Genomic DNA, 18,428 nt, shown 5'->3' with positions numbered 1-18,428 from the left:
CGTCTCGACAGACTAAAGGTAGGCCAAAAGAAAAAGCTGAGGTTGAAATGTACATGAGCTCTTTTTTGCCGTAGTGGTTATGAAAACATTTTCTTTTTCCCATCTCTGGGGAAAAACTAGTACATGGCTCATGCCACTTGTCAAGTCAGTTAAGGTTTCCTTATTCCTTTTCTGTTTTTTTTTCCTTGGCCCTCGCTCCTTGGTTGTCTGCCACCTTCTAGTCCTTTTTCTAGGAAGCAATTGGTTTGGATCTGTGTGCGCCAATGTTATTTATGAGAATGAAGTTCGAGTTGTGCGACTGAAAATTGTTAGCTTTATTAATGTTCACAAATTGTACCAGAGATAGAATCGTATGGGCGTTCGTGTTCGAGTCATACGACTAAAAATCGTTAGCTTTATCAATGTTCACGAACTACATCAGAGATAGAATCGTATGGGTGTTCATGTTCACTTTAGGTTGACGATCATGGGATATGAACTGGCTGGTCTGGTTCGGTTTCCGACACATTGAGCTTTAAGCAAACAAGCCTGGAAGGGGTTGCTTGGGCCAGCATGAGCCAGGCCCATGTTCATGGGACTGTGAACCGCTTTCCCACTCCTTACGAGTACAGTCGTAGCATTTTCATTGGGCTTAATTGAGGATCCAGCCCAGCCCACTGAAATTTGTATTTTGAGAAGAGACCGCATTATGTAGGTTTTGTTTTTGTCTTGTTGGGCTTAAATGAAGATTCAACCCAGCCCACTGAAATTTGCATCTTGAGAAGAGACTGCATAATGCAGGGTTTCTCTGACCTATTTTATGGTATTTGAGATCTCATCATTCATGAAGTTCAGACCCAACAAGTAGCAGGATTTCCTAATGCATAGAACCGTGTTATGTGAAGCCTAAGACCAGAGAAGCTCCTATCCTATAGTTTGTTCGTAAAACCCGAGCGCACTGGCAAAGTGGTAAAACACTTGGACCTAATGGTGCGTCTCGAGATCGATTTGCTTCACGGCCACCAACTCCTTGTGTCTGTCTAAGAGGCATAGATTTATGTGACTCTGTAATGACTTGATATGATCGGGATTAAAGGTAATTAACCATACCCAATGGAGGACTGGTCAGGCTGTGACTGGGAGGGACGGGCATTTCCACACCGAGCGAACTATGGATTGGTCGCCAATCAGCAATCGACGTGGTATAGGGTTAAACAGAGCATGCTTTTAAATAACTTGTATTTTTCCATGTGGTACTTTTTACACGCTCTGTTCTTTCCATTGACAATTTGAAGTGAGGGAGTGCAACCACATGTACTTTCCTTTGCAATAGAAAGTACTCGTCGTAATATCAAATTGGACTGACTTTCAATGTTTAAAGATTTCATTTATTCATCAGGTTCAGACCCAACAAATATCACGGTTCAATGAACAAATCATCCCATCCCCTCTGATCAGATCAAAGACAATCCAAAGATTTTGAGCAATGTTAGCAAACGTATTGACTTTCTATATTGGAAACGTATCAATCGCCGACGCCTTCATTTGGGATCGGAGAAGAAGTTGTTGATGGACGGCATGACCTGAGGGGGTCTATTGCGGACGAACCTCCTGACCACGTGCTGCGAGTACTTCTCGCCCTCTGCGAAGTTATCGAGCACCCCGGCGGCTCTCTTCTCTTTGGTAACTCTGGAAAGAACATAAGCGAAATCATCGTCGGCTTCACAATCATGAAATGTAGCGGCTCAATTCACAAAACGCTGTACACTAAGGGACGTAGATGTTTGCGAGCCAAAATTTTACCTGACTTCTGGATTAGTGCAGATGTTTCTAATGAGTTGCATCCCACAGATGCCGACCGCGACGCCGACCGCAGCAAAAAGAGGGAACACCTATTTTGCAATGATGAGAGGAGAGAGCCTGGGGTTAGTCCTCGGCAATGTCGCATTAACACATTCATGACAAACGACGCGTCAAGCAACAAGGTCCGGCTGATGACGTTGGACGATAAGGTAGTTTAGGTTTTTGCCCCGAACGACCCGAGGACGGGTACTGTAGATAGAGTACCAACTCTCCAGGGACGTGAGATCGCCCGCGATCTAACAAAGCATATTGATGTTCAAATCCCCACATTTGTTACGGCAAAACTGCTCATCAACATATTAATCTCCATGACTGAGACAGATTAAAGCTGTTGCAGCAAGATCTTGAAAGCTGCTCGGTATCTATATATTCGCACCAATGAACACTAATATTTCGCCAAATGCTCGGTTCTCTAGGTTCAAGTTATACTCTTCCAAACACCGTCTATTTGAATTGTCCTATAGGAAAGAAAGAACTAGCACAACAACCACCATCTACTAATTGCTTAACCTACAGATCCAGAGGCACAAAAAGCACGACTGCAACGTCACATACGGACTAACTAAACCAAACTCTTGAACTCCAAAATGAACTCCACAAAAACGAGTAGACAAAAACAGGGGACAGAATATGGGATGCACCTCGGGCCTAATCCATCTGTTAGCAGTTGAAGGAGCCATTGCCAGAGAGACTAGAGATTTGCTGGGAAAGGGAGAGAGAGGGACGAAGAAGCAAAGACCTATTTTCTCTCCTCCCCAAGCAAGGAAACTTGGAGAGTAAGGCAAGACAGAATCGCACCCCAAGATCCTCCTCCCCAGAGGAAAAAACAACGGAAAAGTCTCCCATCTTTATGGGGGCATCGGCGTTTATTAATAGCAAGAACAAGAAAAAGGAAGGAAGAACACCGATCGGTCAGAATTCGACTGCGACACGGGTCATCGATGTACAACCGTCGACCGTTGAGTCTGACCTTTGGATCGCGGACCGTGAGTTGGGTTCTCCGGGTTCCGGGTTGTCCTCCGAATATTCCGAGGGGCGATTTGCTGTTCGGGATTCGTGGAAGTGCGGCGTGCGGACCTAGAACAGCCTGTCTTGTCCCCTACGCATGCGCCATCCTCTCCAGCTCTCTCGGCATTGACGTTTCGGCGCCGGATCAATGAAGAAAGAATGGAATTAGAGTCATTCGATGTGGTTCAAACTTCTTCTTTTTTCTTTTTTGGTGTTGAAACAGATATATCATCTCATTAAACCCAACTCCATCTACAAGAACAAGGGGCATCAAAATATAAGATTTCCCAAAGAGAGGACGGGGGTTAGAAACCAGTTTAGAAGAAGGGTTTTTTTTCGTAGAGAGTCCTTTACAACCCAGTTTGCTAATCTATTTGAGTCACGGGGCTAGAGGATCAATGCTAGATTTTCAAAGTGATAAGTGGCTCAACGTCCCAAGGATAGAGATGAATCTTTTAGACAACGCTGTGTGCAGATGAAGAGGTATTTAATACTGGGACGTCGCACGTAATTCTTCATACTTCTTTAAAAATGAATTTAGTAAATTATGGTGATATAACTTTTTCTTTAGAAGGGCCAATCTTAAGATCGTCACACAGTGTTTTATACTATGTAACCATGCATGTGTCTCAGTGTCCGACCAAAAAAAAAAAAAGTGTCTCGGTGTGTTGCTGAGCTCAAGATCACTTGTGTATATGTAAAGTTCCATGTGTTAACTTGAAAAGAAAATCTCTTGCTATTTTTCAATTGAAATAACGACGTGAATGATGCTTGGACTTTTGCCTAATGTGTAATATGATTTCTGAACTTTTAATTTGTTTGACGTATTTATAAACTTAAGCCCAATATAATGTAATTATCATACTTTTAAATTGTTTAATGTAGTTCTTAGACTTTTGGTACATATTCAATTTAGTCTCTGAGTTATACCAAAATGTTCAATGTAATTCTTAGACTTTTGGTACATATTCGATTTAGTCTTTGAGTTGTACCAAGATGTTCAATGTTTCCCTTTTATTAATTTAAGTTCAACAACAACATTTTGAATGTTTTTATATATTCCATGGTCAAAATTGAACAATGTACCAAAAGTTCATAAATCATATTAAACAATTTAAAAGTATATAGATCACATTGCATATTGATTAAAATTTAGAATTCATATTAAACAAATAAAAAGTTTAAGAGTCATATTGTGCTATAATTCATGAACCATTTGTATCGTTTTCTCTTTTGAATTTGCCCTTTCTTTGTCCGAACAAATTATTTCCAAGACATTGCTCGTAAACCTAGCCTCAGACGCTGTGCTTACTTGCTCTTCCTCTCGGGGTCACCCTATGATGGAAAAGATCTATGCATTTAAAATTAAATCCCTAATGTGCGAAAATGAGGGACGGCCAGTCCAATCATAACCAATCCAGCGCTCAAGATCTTCCAATATCTCTCGTTAACATGACTTTTAGATAGATGCTTTCGAAAGATTAAAGAAAAGGAGCTATCCAAGCTCCATTTATTCAACGACGTGTCGTGCCACCTTCCCCCTCAGCCGCGATTCTCGCCGCTCAGCAATGCAGGCGTGAACACCCGCTGCTTCGCACGCCCGTTGCCCTTTTGCGCTCCCCTTCCTTTTTATACCTACGCCGGTCGTAGTCGTTGACTTTTGACCTTATTACGTTCTTTTTATATAATTTACTAATACACGCGCATGCGTGAAAGGTGTCGTGGTGTAGTTGGTTATCACGTCAGTCTAACACACTGAAGGTCTCCGGTTCGAACCCGGGCGACGCCACTTTTTTTTTTTGTCTCTTTTTTAAGTTTTCTTTTTCCGAATAATTTTGGACTGTAGGGCTGCAACGACAGTCAACCAGACAATTTGACTTCCCAACTAACTAAATTCATCATCCTCAGTGATTAAACAATTTACAAAATATTTAATTTCTGTCAAGATGGGATCTTGGATCTTGGCTATACTAACATCAAATTATAAAATTGACATGCTGAATAATAATGTAGCAAGTTGCCTATAGACATTTGAGTTGGTGGGCCACTTCCGACGCTTGATAATAATTTGACATTCCGTTTAGTATATGTTAAGTTTTGCTCCAAGTTGAGGTCACCCGCCCCTATCCAATAATTTAGACAAAGCTTAATGATCATGGTTCCTTATTTTAACGTCTTTGGTATCTTTTTGCCCAACCTCAAATTTCTCTCTATATATTTTTCTTTCTCGAGAAGAGGGAATGCTGTATCATTGCTTTACGTCCAAAGATTGCAGATGTTCGTTATTACTCCAGATGAAGCAATTGAAGGACTTAATTAAGTTCAACCATTTAGTATGATTTAGTAAACATGACATTTCTTTACTCGAATAAGGTAACAACTCCTCTGAACTTTCACCTTGTTTTTTTGTAAGGAAAGAAGAGGAATGGGGTTTGGCATGATTGGTCTCGTCCCAAGCCTGTAATTTTTTTTTATTAGGAGTCCTTTACAGGTTTTCATATAAGATCTCAATTCTATCCCATTGAACTTGTAGAGTGTCGGTCAAGCACCCGTAGCCTATGACGTTACTACTGTCATTAGCATTCTTGCGCTCACCAAAAGCTTCCTAAGAAAATGTTTTTGGAAATTCACAATTAGAGAAAGTGAACCATTTTTCTGATGTCTATTTGTACAGAAAACACGATGAAAAAGAGTTGGTTTAATGATATTTGTTGATAAGTGAAATCCACTAAAGGCAGCTCATATCGCAAAAAAAAAAAAAAAAAAAAAAAAAAGACCACAAAATGGAGTCGCACCCTTTTCGTATATTTTGTAATCTATCAAAGTAACGAGATTTTTTACAAAGAAATTAGGAAATAAATCGGAAATCACATTTGCAATATTTATATATGATTTTTTTTTTTTTGAATGTAGAGCTCAAGCATCAATAAAGTATATTCAAAAGATGGTAAAGAAGATCCGTAAACAGAAAAAAAAAAACTGATGAGATTTATCAAAAACACAGATATGATACAAAATAGAGAGAGAGGGATCTATTATTCTCACTTGGATGTGTTGTAAGAAATCACAATAAATCTTTCATTCTTGCTAGAAGGGGAAGTTGATACCCCCAATCTAAACTTGTTCTTTTTAGTCCATCTATTTTGGTCAATTGAGTAGCTTTCCCTCTATCAAACTCTGAAACGTTCTAAAATAATTTCTCAAAAAAAGGTTTTTTTTATCAAAAGAATAGACCTTAAATATATATTAAGCCATGTCAAAATTGCAAATCACAGCAATTACAATTAATAATCCTAAAATGAAAAATCAAGCTTGTAACGATGATTGCTACAAAAAAAAAATTATGAATTGCAATTTTTTTGGGGAGTTCACTAAATTATGTAACCTTCAAGAACTGAATAAATCTAAAAAATGTTCCAAAACTCTAGTAGAATTACGATAGTAACTTACACTTGCTAAATAATCTAAAGACCACAAAAGAAATAAAGTTATTTTAGTAAGTGAAACACTTCGGATTCTGATGGTGGAATTCTGCTATAAAATCTCAAGCACATCCCAAACTCATGGTATTAAAAAAATTGCCAAATCTTCAAATTTTTAGAACCTTTTTTTTTTTTTTTTCTAGAAACCGATCAAACTTATTTTTAGTAGGCACATGCAGACATGTGCCATTTCACCAGTAAACTAAAAATCAAGAAAAGATTAACATGGAATGACAACATTCTATAATAAATTTGAGAAAATCGCGAGAAAATGCAATAGAATCGAGAGATCCAATCCATTCACTAGAAAATGTAATATCGAGCAATTACCAAAAACATCGAGTTCCCATACGCGCGATCACACAAGACATATAGCAAAAATAAAGAAAAGAGATTATTTCCAAAAAAAAATAAATTGGATTTATACACGGCATCTAGAAAGAGGCCGACTCTTGGATACATTACCAAAGAAGAAATTCACTCGCAAGACCATCCGTATCCTGTAGAAGATTCTAGAACCAGGAGCTCGCGAAAGGTAGTTGCCAACTTGCTCATGTCTTGTCCGTCCGCCATCAACCTTTCATCGGCTTTTGACTTTTCCTCCTGACCAAAAAAACCCTAATTCAATTCAAAATTCTCCTCCGGCTGCTGGGTTTAGGTACTCAGGTACTCCTAAATTCGGCGGGCAATGCCTTAAGGGCCACAAGTTTTTCCTCAGTCTCGCACAAACAAAAAAAAATCCAATCGAGTAAATATTATCAAGGGCGATATATTATAGCACAAGTTTTTTTTTTTTTAACAACACATAAAATAATAGTAATTTTTGCGGGCATCTAATATAATAAAGAATAGATCAAAATTTACTTTGCGCTGGTGCAATATGCTCAGTCTTTTGTTCTTGAATTAATCACTTCTTAGATATGACTGTCGCTAAAAGCGACAAACGCGAAACAAATTTTGGTACGTAAGATCGATACAAATTGTTCACAATTTCTTAGAATTTCTAATATTTCTTTTATTTTTTGCAAAGGGGGAGGCAAAAAAAGAAAGAGAAGGAAATAATGTTAGACAAGCGGAACCATTGAAAACCTCCTACCGAAGCCCACTGGCTCTCAGATATGCTCCGAATATTCCCGCTCCTCGTTTTCCCCACGCTCGCTTCACGCGCGTGGCTCACAATCCTACCCTCCGCGCCGGCCTCCCTTTCGAATTCCCCGAGCTCGCGCGTGTCCGTGATGGGCACGACGTTCCGGAACCAGCGGGCAACAGAGTCCCGCTTTCAACTAAATCAGCGGCCCTAAGCGTCGTTCTTCGCTATCATCTTTTCTAGGGATTTCGTTTCGCCCAAGGCAGGGAGAAAAAGAGACGGCTGACTCGTCGACTCACGTGACCCGGCCCGAGCGAACTCACCGTTCTGACTCGCTTATTTAAAGCCCCTTACTGTCCCTGACCCTATTGTCTCAAACCACTCAACTCACTCTCATCTCTACACTGCTTTTTCTCGTCTTCTCTCGCTAGCCATTTCCAGAACCCTCGTCGCGCGTCGCTTGCCATGGGTACGGTCTCTCTCTCTCTCTCTCTCGCTCTAGTTTTCGATCGATCGCGAGTTTCCGCTCCTTCGATTTGGTCCGATGCTGATGCGTTTTGTCTGGATCTGTGTTTCGCAGGGAAGGTCAAGATCGGAATCAACGGTCAGTAACAGTCGCTCGATCTCGATCTCGATCTCGATTCGCCCCGTCCGCTTTAGGGATCGACCGGAGATCTCCATTTTCGCGGCTAATCTGGTGCTGATTTGTCGTTTACTTTTTTACCTTGTTCCAGGTTTCGGAAGGATCGGTCGGTTGGTCGCTAGGGTCGCGCTCCAGAGGGACGATGTCGAGCTCGTCGCCGTCAACGACCCCTTCATCACCACCGACTACATGGTACGTCCCCCCTTCTTCCCCCGATCCGATTGCGCCTTTTTCTTTTGGCGTCGAACCGATTCGTTGACTTTTTTTTGCGGGACGCGGCGAATGCGCAGACGTATATGTTCAAGTACGACAGTGTCCACGGACAGTGGAAGCACCACGAGCTCAAGGTCAAGGACACCAAGACGCTTCTCTTCGGCGAGAAGGAGGTCTCCGTTTTCGGCATCAGGTTGGTTTAGCCGTTTCTCGCCCTTCTTTCTCTCTTTCCGCTCGATCTTGTTCCGAATTTGTACTCTTAAGAGACGGCGTGAGATGGGATCTGGTGCGATGATTCGTAAAAATAATGTGCAGGAACCCCGAGGAGATCCCGTGGGGCGAGACTGGAGCTGAGTTCATCGTGGAATCTACCGGTGTCTTCACCGACAAGGACAAGGCCGCTGCTCACTTGAAGGTTCGTTTGTCTACATGCCCTTCTGTTCCGTTTATTTATGCCTCGTATCCGAGACGGATGAAAGATCGATTGGATTGACTTCCTTTGCCCGTCGTTCTAGTTGGTATACCGTTAGATCTAGGGAAGATTCTCGTGATTCGTCGGAAAGCGACTTGATCCTTGATTGCTGACGTGGTATTTCCGAATGATAGTCGGTCCTTAAGATTCCATTATGTGGGGTAGTGAAAACGCGTTGTGTCGTGTGAGATGATTGACGAGGTATATTATCTGTTTATAGGGTGGTGCTAAGAAGGTTGTCATCTCCGCGCCTAGCAAAGATGCGCCCATGTTTGTTGTGGGTGTGAACGAGAAGGAGTACAAGCCGGAGCTCAACATTGTATCCAACGCCAGTTGCACTACCAACTGTCTCGCACCTCTTGCCAAGGTATGAAACATGACTGATTGTTTTTTTTAAGCATTCTTAATCGTTCCTGGGCAATGTGAAATTTGTTTGTGAACTGACCTTATCCTTGCAAATTTCAGGTCATCAATGACAGGTTTGGCATTGTTGAGGGACTTATGACCACTGTCCACTCCATTACTGGTGAACTGTTTGCCCTTTTACTCTTCTGAAGTCATTCAGTCCATCTAATCTAAGTATAAATCTGACATTGGTTGCTATCTCTTTTGTGATACAGCCACCCAGAAGACTGTTGATGGCCCATCGATGAAGGACTGGAGAGGTGGAAGGGCTGCTTCCTTCAACATCATTCCCAGCAGCACCGGCGCCGCAAAGGTACCTTGAACTGTAAAGTTTCCTGATTACTGTTGTATTGTGATAGTGAATGCGCTCATTTTCATTTATTCTGGGATTGTTTGCTGTGGCGACATATTTTTGCATTATCTGGTGGAATTTTTGGCTATGAAATTCATTATCTTGTGTGTTGTTGTGCTTTGCGAAGCCCGAGTTGAATTTGCTAAGCATGTATTTGGTGCTTATAGGCTGTGGGAAAGGTGCTCCCAGTCCTCAATGGTAAGCTCACTGGAATGTCCTTCCGTGTTCCTACTGTTGATGTGTCAGTTGTGGATCTCACCGTCAGGCTTGAGAAGGCGGCAACTTATGATGAGATCAAAGCTGCCATTAAGTAAGTTTTAAATAGTCTTTGGGGTTGTCTATTTAGGAAGATAATTTGTCTCACAAGTGCTATTTAAGTCTACAATATATTTACTTGCTACTCGCCTATTCTCATTAAATTTATTGGCCTTTCTTAGGGAGGAGTCCGAGGGCAAACTGAAGGGCATTTTGGGTTACACTGAAGAAGATGTGGTGTCCACAGACTTTGTTGGTGACAGCAGGTACGGTGTATTCTGAATATAATTAACCATAACCTTATATACCTTTTTTATTTATTTATGGTTGCAGATTGTTGTTGGAAGCAGAAGGATTCAATATTTATAGCCTATTCATTGTCCTTACTGGGATTTTTTAATAATACGATCCGTTTCTGCTTATGTTCCTGAACTATAATCTCTTAGTGTATTTTTGATGGACAATGACGCTTAGTCTATGTTTAAGCAAAGTTTGATGGCGGTTTCCTTGGTATTTTTATGTAGGTCGAGCATTTTCGATGCCAAGGCTGGAATTGCTCTGAGCAAGAACTTTGTGAAGCTGGTCTCATGGTACGACAATGAGTGGGGCTACAGGTAAATGTTCTTCTCCCCCTTGCAATTGCTTTCACTTTGCCATTGTTGCCAAAGCAAGGCTTTCCTGCCCAAATTAAATCTTGTGGTGTTAATGGATGCATATTTGTAAAGGAACACTTGCCAATTGATATATATTTTCTGTTTTTGCAGTTCCCGTGTTGTTGACTTGATTGTCCACATGGCGTCCTGCGCTTGAATGGGAAATCCGTCTTATGATTAATCGAGGCCTTTTTGTTTGTGTTCGGGATTACTTATATCCTCAACCATCGTTGTTGTTGCGAGCGTCTGCTCATATGCTTTCGTTTAGGGTGTTTCGGCGTTTAAGCCCATGGTATTCGAGTGTCCTCGATCTTAGATGTTTGGTGCAATAAAAGAGACACGAATTGCCAACATCCTTTTTTATGGTATCCTCTTGCATGCTGAGGCTTTGCAATACTTAAATGGGATCTTTTACTATGTACTCTCCTTTTCATTTCACTACAGCTTTTCATCAACTGACGGGATAAGAAATTGGGCTGGACGGATGGATGTGTTAATTAAGTCATTCGTCTTCTATGGTTGTTCTAACTTCTTAAAACATTGGATTTAAGACATAGTGATCGATCAATTTGTAAGGGTAACACTTATCTTTACCAGGTCCCTTCCCACGAATTGTATGCCTGAGCCCATTTATACAGTAAGGTTTTGGATTAGCAATTCCTCGGGGACCAAGGAGCATCATTCGTCATTCATATGTACCAATAGTAACATGCGTCTCTTATTTTTTGTGGAATATGGAAGGGACTGCATAAGTTGTTAGTTGTATCCTCGGGGACCAAGGAGCATCATTCGTCATGCATATGTACCAATACTTAAATGGGATCTTCACACGCAAATTGCAAATTATATATCTGGTAGCAGATTTGATCCGTTAATAACTGGGGAGTTTGTGGAGCACATGTTGGTTTGTCGGCGTTTGTCACAATTTTTTAGGGCAACCATTCATTATTTCATGCGATGTAATGATTCAAACAGTGTCTTGCCCAACTCTTGCAACCATTGCCATCGACTGGGCTGTTGGCAGTTGGCAATTGAAGCATTGCCTTGGTCCCCAACGGATGATCTGCCGCCACTAGCATCACCGTCGTAGATCTGGTTGATAATCGCCATCATAATTATCGTTTGGTGGCAACAAACCATCGCACAATTGCGAATGCCTCACCTTAAGCACCAGCGATGCAGCGACTGATGGCTAGTCACATCTAACCACTTTAGTTGCAGTCCTTGTGCTCACTGAGAAAAATATTAGGTGAGATGGTTTTGTCCAGTTCTCTCTCTTTGTTACTTCTCCGTTTACGGTCTCCCTTTGCTGAGAAACAAAAGGAGTCTCAGCTCCCTCTTATCTCTCTCACCCTCCCTGTTCATGAGTTCACTTCAGAAAAAAAAAAGGCGCCTATGCTCTCTTCCTCCCTTTTCATGAGTTCACTCCCTCGTTTAATTTTCTCGGTCTTGAAGAGAGGCGTTTCTTAAAATTTTCAAGAAAATGAGGAGAGACTCTTAGAAAATTAAAAGAGGGAGTGAACTCGTGAAGAGGGAGGGAGGGAGTGGGGATACATATTGGGTCGTTTGGCAATGTTTCAATTTCTTTGTTTTTTCTATTCTCTTGTTTTCTGAAACAAAAAAAAAGAAGAAGATCCGTTTGGTAACATTAATTAATTTTTCTATTTTTTAGAATAGAAAAGTGATTGAGAATAGATTTGGACAGAAATAAGAAGTAGAAAAAAATAATTTCTTATTTTCGAAACAATTTTTAGAAATAACTTATTTTTCATTTTCTTCATCTTTGTTGTTGCTGGCCCCCTCCTATTTGATCACTGCACTTGTTGCCGCTAGCCAACCTTCATTGCCGACTGTCACCAACAACTGCCATCGATGATGATCGGCAAGGAAGAATAAGAAAAAAATCTTGAAAATTATTAAAAAATTATTAAAAAATTCTATATTACAAAAAAAATTGTGAATCGTACTAAACATATATAAATATATATAATTAATAAATGTATTTTTTTACTCATATTTTATTTCGAGATATTGAAATAGAAAAATACTCTTTCTAAAAAAAATTATTCTCTAAAATAGAAGCAAAGAAATTACTTTTTGGAATAGAAGCATTACGAAATGGGTCTTTTTATTTCTAAGTACGTAAATGTAGAAGTAACCGAGAGAGAGAAGATCTGGACTCTGAAAACTGTCTGGATACGTGTTGCACACTGAATTGAGTGACTGTTTGCTACCTTAACGAGACAATCTCACCGAACATTTTCTCATATGCACTCCCCACGGTGGGCTTGATTAGACTCGTGAGTTTGTATCCATCATTGTTAAGCCGAAAAGAGGACTACGGGAGGGCTTTTCAGTCGCTGCCGGAGCGATTTGATCACAGAGTTGGGGGGGGAGGAGAAAATAAATCAATGCTCGAGGAAAAAGTGTTCCGAAAGCATTGCTCGAATAGGTTATTTTTACTTGAATTAATTTTAAACATATTTCTACAATTGTATGGGAAAGTTCATTGTTGCAGATTGTCGTAAAGAAAATTTAAACGATCTGCCTATCAGCCAACGAAAGAATGATCCACAAACAAAGGACAAATGAAAACTCCCTGATTTTCATGACCTCCTCACGACAAACTGAAATCTTATGTCAAATTTAATCAGACGATAATTTCAATCACGTAAGCTGCAATTGATGCGTAAGCTTACTATGATTAATGTGAGGATGAACTGTTAATTATTTAATTTCAATAAAAGGAAGACTTCAATGAATATAAAATTTATGCAAATGAAAAGCCTGATTCCCAATAATTAGAAAACGAATATAGGGTCCAAATCGAGTACTAAAATCTTCTTGCCCAAAAGCAAAAATTGCATTTTGTATAGTACGGGTAAAAGTAAATTTCACGAAAAGGAGAAGAGAGTATAAAATGCCCGCGACATAAACCTTAAAATCCCGCGCCTCCGGTGTTCCTCAGACCGTTCGTGTCCGTCCAGTCTCGCCCTTCTCTCATGAGCTTCTTCTCTTCTCGAGCCACCGCCCGGCGCCCCCGCATCTCCGGCTTCCCGTCGACCCGCCGCCGGGCCGCTGCCAATCTCTCCTCCTCCGCCGTCCGCCTGGCCGGCGACCGGCCGTCCGACTTCGCGATCGTCGTGTCCCGAGTCCGCGCCGGGAGCAGCGAGCACGAGGTCCTCCGCTCCCTCGAGTTCGACCCCTCCTGCGCCTCCGTCGAGGTCACCCACGGCCTCGTCGAGCGGCTGCTCGACCGGTTCCGGGACGACTGGAAGGCCGCCCTCGGCGTGTTCCGATGGGCCGGGCGGCGCGTCGAGGCCGGCCGCGTCTCGCCGGAGGCGTGCGACGCGATCGTCGACATCCTTGGGAAGAGCCGGCGGATGGATAGGATGAGGGAGGTCCTGGAGGAGATGAACCGGAGCAAGCTCGTGAGGCTCGGCACGGTGGGGAAGGTGATGCGGAGGTATGCCGGCGCGGGGCTGTGGGAAGAGGCGGTCGAGGTGTTCGATGAATTGGGGGACTTCGGTTTGGAGAGGAACACCGAGTCGATGAACTTGCTGCTGGACACGCTTTGCAAGGAGCGTCGAGTCGAGCAGGCGCGCGCGATTATGCTGCAGCTCAAGCCTCACGTTTTGCCCGATGCGCACACGTTCAATATCCTGATCTTCGGTTGGTGCAAGATTAATCGAGTCGACGAGGCGCAGTGGACTATCCAGGAAATGAAGGGCCACGGGGTTCGGCCCTGTGTCATTAGCTACTCGACGATCGTGCAGTTCTATTGCCGTCAGGGCAATTTCAATAAGGTCTATCAACTGTTCGACGAAATGCGGGATGGGGGGTGCCCGCCGAATGTGGTCACTTACACCACGGTCATGCATTATTTGGCGAAGTCGGAGGAGTTCGATGAAGCGCTACAGTTGGCTGAGAGGATGAAATTGGATGGGTGCGAGCCGGATACGCCCTTCTACAATTGCTTGATCCATGTGCTCGCGAGAGCTGGGCGAGTTCATGATGCGGTCGATGTTTTTGAGGTGGAGATGCCTGCTCGTTGTGTGAGACCAAACACGCCTACCTACAATACCGTGATTTCAATGTTCTGTCACCACGGTCAAGTTCAGAAGGCGATGGATCTCCTCCAAGAAATGGAAGAGTCAAATTTTGCGACACCTGATGTTCAGACTTACTATCCCTTGCTGAAGTCTTGCTTTAAATCTGGAAAAACTGATAGCTTTTTGAGCAGATTGTTGGATGACATGGTCAACAAGCATCACCTCAGTTTGGATGTCTCAGCATACACACTTCTAATTCATGGGTTATGCAGAGCGGACAAAGCTGATTGGGCTTACCTTCTGTTTGACGAGATGGTTGGTCAAGAAATAACTCCAAGGTTTCAGACATGTCGTTTGATGCTGGATGAAGTGAGACAGAAGAACATGTATGATGCCGCTGAGAGGATTGAGGATTTCATGAAGAAATTATGAGCACAAGGTAAAATCTGTATAAGCTGTCATCTAGTTTGATATGGCCTGGATGTTACAATGAACAAGTAGCTGCAGCCCTCAATATTTGTGATCCTGCTTGTTTGAATAATTGCCATTACTCTGAAGCTTCAAAATGGACAATGTTGGTGAATCATGAATTAGAGTCCAGCACATTATTGAAAGCAAGGGTCCAGCTTGGTGAGATGACAAGTGCTTTTTAGTGCGTAAGATGGTTGGATGGACTTTGGTTTGGACTAAAGCAGTCTGAAATCCACGAATGCACTCAAGGAAGGTTTCTGAAATATGCACTGCAAATTCAAAATATGGGAAGTGTGAATATCCTTGTTACACATCTTCAAGGTGTTGGAATGGTTCGTGTGTGAAAGTCCATGGTCTCTTTTATTACGATCTAAAGGCATCATGTCTACTTACTGGAAGCTTGAGTCCTCCATGAATACTAAGTATATGTAGTTAGAGTCCCAACTATATCTATAGAAAACCTTGGTCGATATGTTAATCAGACAGAGCTCTCCTTTTGTGTTCATAGAGTGGTTGTTTCTGTCACTGATGTGAATCTAACTTAAAGAGCATCTTTGGAGCTTCATTTGCGTCCTTCTTTCTTCCTTATAAGATTGTAGAAAGAGGCCAACAAGGTCATCTTTGTGAATTTCAAATTTGTTGCAGCCTAGAAGCAAAGAGAGTTTGAGTTAAATGACTGACAATTGCCTTAATCAGCTTGAATCAAGGAAATTCCCTTGCCTATTGTTGCTTTACTGGCTAGTGAATCCAACCACTTATGGATGCGATTTTTATTTTTATAGATTTGAATGCCAAAATGATGTGCCACAGTAGAACGGTGTAGATAGACATTATTGGATTTTGCTTCAAATCTTAAAAGTAGGATTCATGTGGAGAATGTTGCCAGTGCCGGTGGCAGGATATGAATTTCTAATCGATGTAAAAGCATTTATCACTTCAGTTATTTTGATCCCAACTTCTCTATGCTCTCTTCATGTCTTCCCCATTGGTCAACACGCACACCCTGCTTGACTGATGAACGTGCTCTTTCTATAATGCTGACAACCTGATTTCCCCCTAACGAGATTGCCTTCTGTTGCAGCAGGTGCTGGAAGCCTTATTTTGATGCTTACATTGTTAACCAGAAAGTTGCTCAACCGTCGCAGGCTGTTAAGACAGCATAGGACAACTGCGGCTGGTGGTGGATGATGAACAGCCAGAGGCCAGAATCGACATCTGCCTACAGCAACGAAAATCCATTGTAAATGGAGTTTCCGGCAAAGTGAGCGCTACAAATGACAACACCGTTTGCTTGCCATCTCATCTTTTGCCAAGGAATTCACCGAAAGCCTTGAATGAAGGGGATTGCAACGGACGCCTGATGCGACTTCATGCCGTGCAAGTGCTTGGAGAAGACAAACACAAGGGACTCAAATAGTCGTCCAGCGAAGAAATAGTGTAGATGTGATAAGATTTTAGAGCCAAGAGAAAGTGTATTGTGTCGTTCGTATCACGTGAGACAATGATGGAATATTTTCACTTGATATTAGATGATTAATTGACATGTCTTTTTGGACCAAATGAAAATGCTTAATTGGTGTAATGGTGGAACAATAGTCGACTGTTGAGCTGTAGCCTCAATGAGGATCTTGGCGACAAGATAGGAAGTGCTTTTGTACTAATTAAATCAAAGATTTGATTATCATTGTCATTAACATTTGCTTTAGTCAAATCGAAGTTCTAAGATAAGGAGGCAGACCATTTTAAGATGGGTTAAATTATTTGTGATGCATTTTGTCCGGACGCATATTTTGTATGAATTTTGACATTAAATGGACCCTGTCTATTGAATTACCAAAGCTCCTTTTCAATGTGACTCCAAGCAAGCGGAACGAAGAAACTCTGCATGGGTGGACGGATGGGAACCTCGCCATAAGTTGGATTTGAATCGTTTTCTCTTCTTCCACTGCGACTCTCACGGTCCCCGTGCCGCCACTACGCCGTGTTGTCGGTCAATTTGCTACTTGCTCAAGTGAAAGATTGGACAAGATCATGAATGAATGATTTATAGTCGGCCACGTCGTTGTGGTCGGTAAAACATGGAACTACTTTAGGAGAAAATATTAGCGAACGAAAAAGAGAGAGAAAATAAAGGGCCAAAAATTCAATTTAATAAACTAAATAAGAAAGAACAAAAGAAATTAATATTAAAAAAACAGAGAAAAAGAAAGGGAGAGAGAAGGAGAGAAGAAGACCACATCGTTCCCATTTGCGAAATGGACATGAGGGCAAGTGCGCCCTGTTACTCTCACACCTTACCTTTTTTGGCACCGTTGATTACCTCCCACATCCCCGCACACCCATCCACCTACATCGCCAAATAATTCAAATTCGGCCCCCATATTTACCCGAAATTTGCGATCATCACCACCTCCTTCACATGAATTTACAGTACAACATCGCGCGACCATACACCTAATCAACCGCACGCGCGATCAGATTTAGCACGACACTTTTTCTTCAGAGGTCGCGAGAAAGCCCGTGATGCTCAGTGTTCGGTAATTAGTCGGGTAGACCGATCACGCGATGTTTTGAGCTTGCAAATAAAAGTTTCAGGTTCCTGAGCATACAGAGTAAAAGCTAAGTTTTAAAAATTAGGAAATTTTTTTCGATGGGCAAGTTTCAAGATTTCTGAAACTTGGACAGAACCTGGAATCGTCTATCCCTACGAAAAATGTGTGCATTGAGTGAAGCGTATTGAGTGAAGCCATGATCATTAAGTTTTCTTTTCTAAATGCTAGACCAGCCAAAACTAGAAAAAGAAACTAACCGCTATCGCTATAATCACAAAGATGGAATGCCTCATTCAATTATTGAGTTTGTCCAAGACCTATAAAAGTTGGAAAACCACCTCTTAAACGGGCTAATTCCTTGAAAACCTCTAAATTTTAGGTCTAATCTCAAATTTGCTCCAAACTTTATTTAGCTCCGTTCGTTTCACTAAAATATCACAAGTTCCTGGAAAACATTTTTCCTGAAGTCATTTTCCGGAAAATGACTCTATTTTCCTGTGTTCTACTAAACTCTAAAATTTGAGTGGAAAATATTTTCCACTGTTCGTTAGCTAAAACATTTTCTTGGAAAAATTATCAAAAATTGAATTTTAATATTTTTAATTGACTAAAAATTTATTTTATTTATTTATATTTTTTAGAAAATGATTTTTTTAATTATTTATATTTTTTAAAATAGAAATTTTTCTTTTTTCTTTTTTTCTTTTCTTTTCCTTCCTCCTTCCTCCTCCTTCTTCCTCCCGAGCGGCTTCGTCCGCCGTCGCCTCCTTCCTCCTCCTTCTTCCTCCTCCTTCCGCCGCCGCCACCTCCTTCCTTGCCGACGATGGCCGGCGCTGCGGCCGACCAAGACCCGGTGGCCAAATCGCGAGCTCGAGGCTCGGCCGATGTCACCCGAGCTCGCCGGATTCGCCGACAGCTCGAGCTCACCCGGATCGGGAGCT

At 41.8% G+C, this 18,428-nt stretch overlaps 3 protein-coding genes and 1 non-coding gene across 6 annotated transcripts; 3 read left to right on the top strand and 1 right to left on the bottom strand.

The window, feature by feature from the left end:
- Window positions 1-1,341: 1,341 nt before the first annotated feature.
- On the bottom strand, window positions 1,342-2,647 carry LOC120287778. Its single transcript, XM_039301143.1, has 3 exons — window positions 2,484-2,647; window positions 1,783-1,871; window positions 1,342-1,668 (listed from the first exon to the last, which is right to left on the bottom strand). The coding sequence occupies exons 1-3, from the start codon at window positions 2,520-2,522 to the stop codon at window positions 1,521-1,523; spliced, it is 276 nt and encodes a 91-aa protein (XP_039157077.1). The 5' UTR covers window positions 2,523-2,647; the 3' UTR covers window positions 1,342-1,520.
- A 1,918-nt stretch (window positions 2,648-4,565) lies between these two features.
- TRNAV-AAC lies at window positions 4,566-4,639 on the top strand. The gene has a single exon. It is a non-coding gene; the product is annotated as a tRNA-Val (tRNA).
- A 3,162-nt stretch (window positions 4,640-7,801) lies between these two features.
- On the top strand, window positions 7,802-10,867 carry LOC120287593 (glyceraldehyde-3-phosphate dehydrogenase, cytosolic). Its single transcript, XM_039300474.1, has 12 exons — window positions 7,802-7,888; window positions 8,000-8,023; window positions 8,154-8,254; window positions 8,353-8,468; window positions 8,591-8,690; window positions 8,968-9,114; window positions 9,213-9,273; window positions 9,368-9,465; window positions 9,672-9,814; window positions 9,942-10,025; window positions 10,284-10,373; window positions 10,524-10,867. Exons 1-12 carry the CDS (start codon window positions 7,885-7,887, stop codon window positions 10,567-10,569), a joined length of 1,014 nt encoding a protein of 337 aa, XP_039156408.1. The 5' UTR covers window positions 7,802-7,884; the 3' UTR covers window positions 10,570-10,867.
- A 2,507-nt stretch (window positions 10,868-13,374) lies between these two features.
- Window positions 13,375-16,623, top strand: LOC104415711 (pentatricopeptide repeat-containing protein At3g04130, mitochondrial). 3 transcript variants are annotated; one of them, XM_039299268.1, is made up of 2 exons: window positions 13,375-14,903; window positions 16,081-16,623. In XM_039299268.1, exon 1 carries the CDS (start codon window positions 13,415-13,417, stop codon window positions 14,894-14,896), a length of 1,482 nt encoding a protein of 493 aa, XP_039155202.1. In that variant the 5' UTR covers window positions 13,375-13,414; the 3' UTR covers window positions 14,897-14,903; window positions 16,081-16,623. The 3 variants fall into 3 exon arrangements, with proteins under 3 accessions (XP_039155202.1, XP_039155201.1, XP_039155200.1); XM_039299267.1 differs by having other exon boundaries at window positions 16,020-16,623; XM_039299266.1 differs by having other exon boundaries at window positions 16,017-16,623.
- The last annotated feature ends 1,805 nt before the right edge of the window (window positions 16,624-18,428 follow it).

This window comes from Eucalyptus grandis, chromosome 8, assembly GCF_016545825.1.
Source record: "Eucalyptus grandis isolate ANBG69807.140 chromosome 8, ASM1654582v1, whole genome shotgun sequence".
Classification (NCBI taxonomy): domain Eukaryota; kingdom Viridiplantae; phylum Streptophyta; class Magnoliopsida; order Myrtales; family Myrtaceae; genus Eucalyptus; species Eucalyptus grandis.
Note: the sequence above shows the minus strand (reverse complement) of the source record. Positions and strands in the feature narration are given on the sequence as shown.

What these genes read in the sequence shown, in the direction of transcription:
- LOC120287778 (XM_039301143.1), bottom strand. Translation starts at nt 2,522, where the DNA reads ATGGCTCCTTCAACTGCTAACAGATGGATTAGGCCCGAG. An exon ending in ACAGATGGATTAGGCCCGAG is followed by an intron (nt 1,872 to 2,483) that starts GTGCATCCCATA and finishes ATTGCAAAATAG; the next exon opens with GTGTTCCCTCTTTTTGCTGC. An exon ending in TGCACTAATCCAGAAGTCAG is followed by an intron (nt 1,669 to 1,782) that starts GTAAAATTTTGG and finishes TGTTCTTTCCAG; the next exon opens with AGTTACCAAAGAGAAGAGAG.
- LOC120287593 (XM_039300474.1), top strand. An exon ending in TCATCACCACCGACTACATG is followed by an intron (nt 8,255 to 8,352) that starts GTACGTCCCCCC and finishes GCGAATGCGCAG; the next exon opens with ACGTATATGTTCAAGTACGA. An exon ending in GACAATGAGTGGGGCTACAG is followed by an intron (nt 10,374 to 10,523) that starts GTAAATGTTCTT and finishes CTGTTTTTGCAG; the next exon opens with TTCCCGTGTTGTTGACTTGA.
- LOC104415711 (XM_039299268.1), top strand. Translation starts at nt 13,415, where the DNA reads ATGAGCTTCTTCTCTTCTCGAGCCACCGCCCGGCGCCCCCGCATCTCC.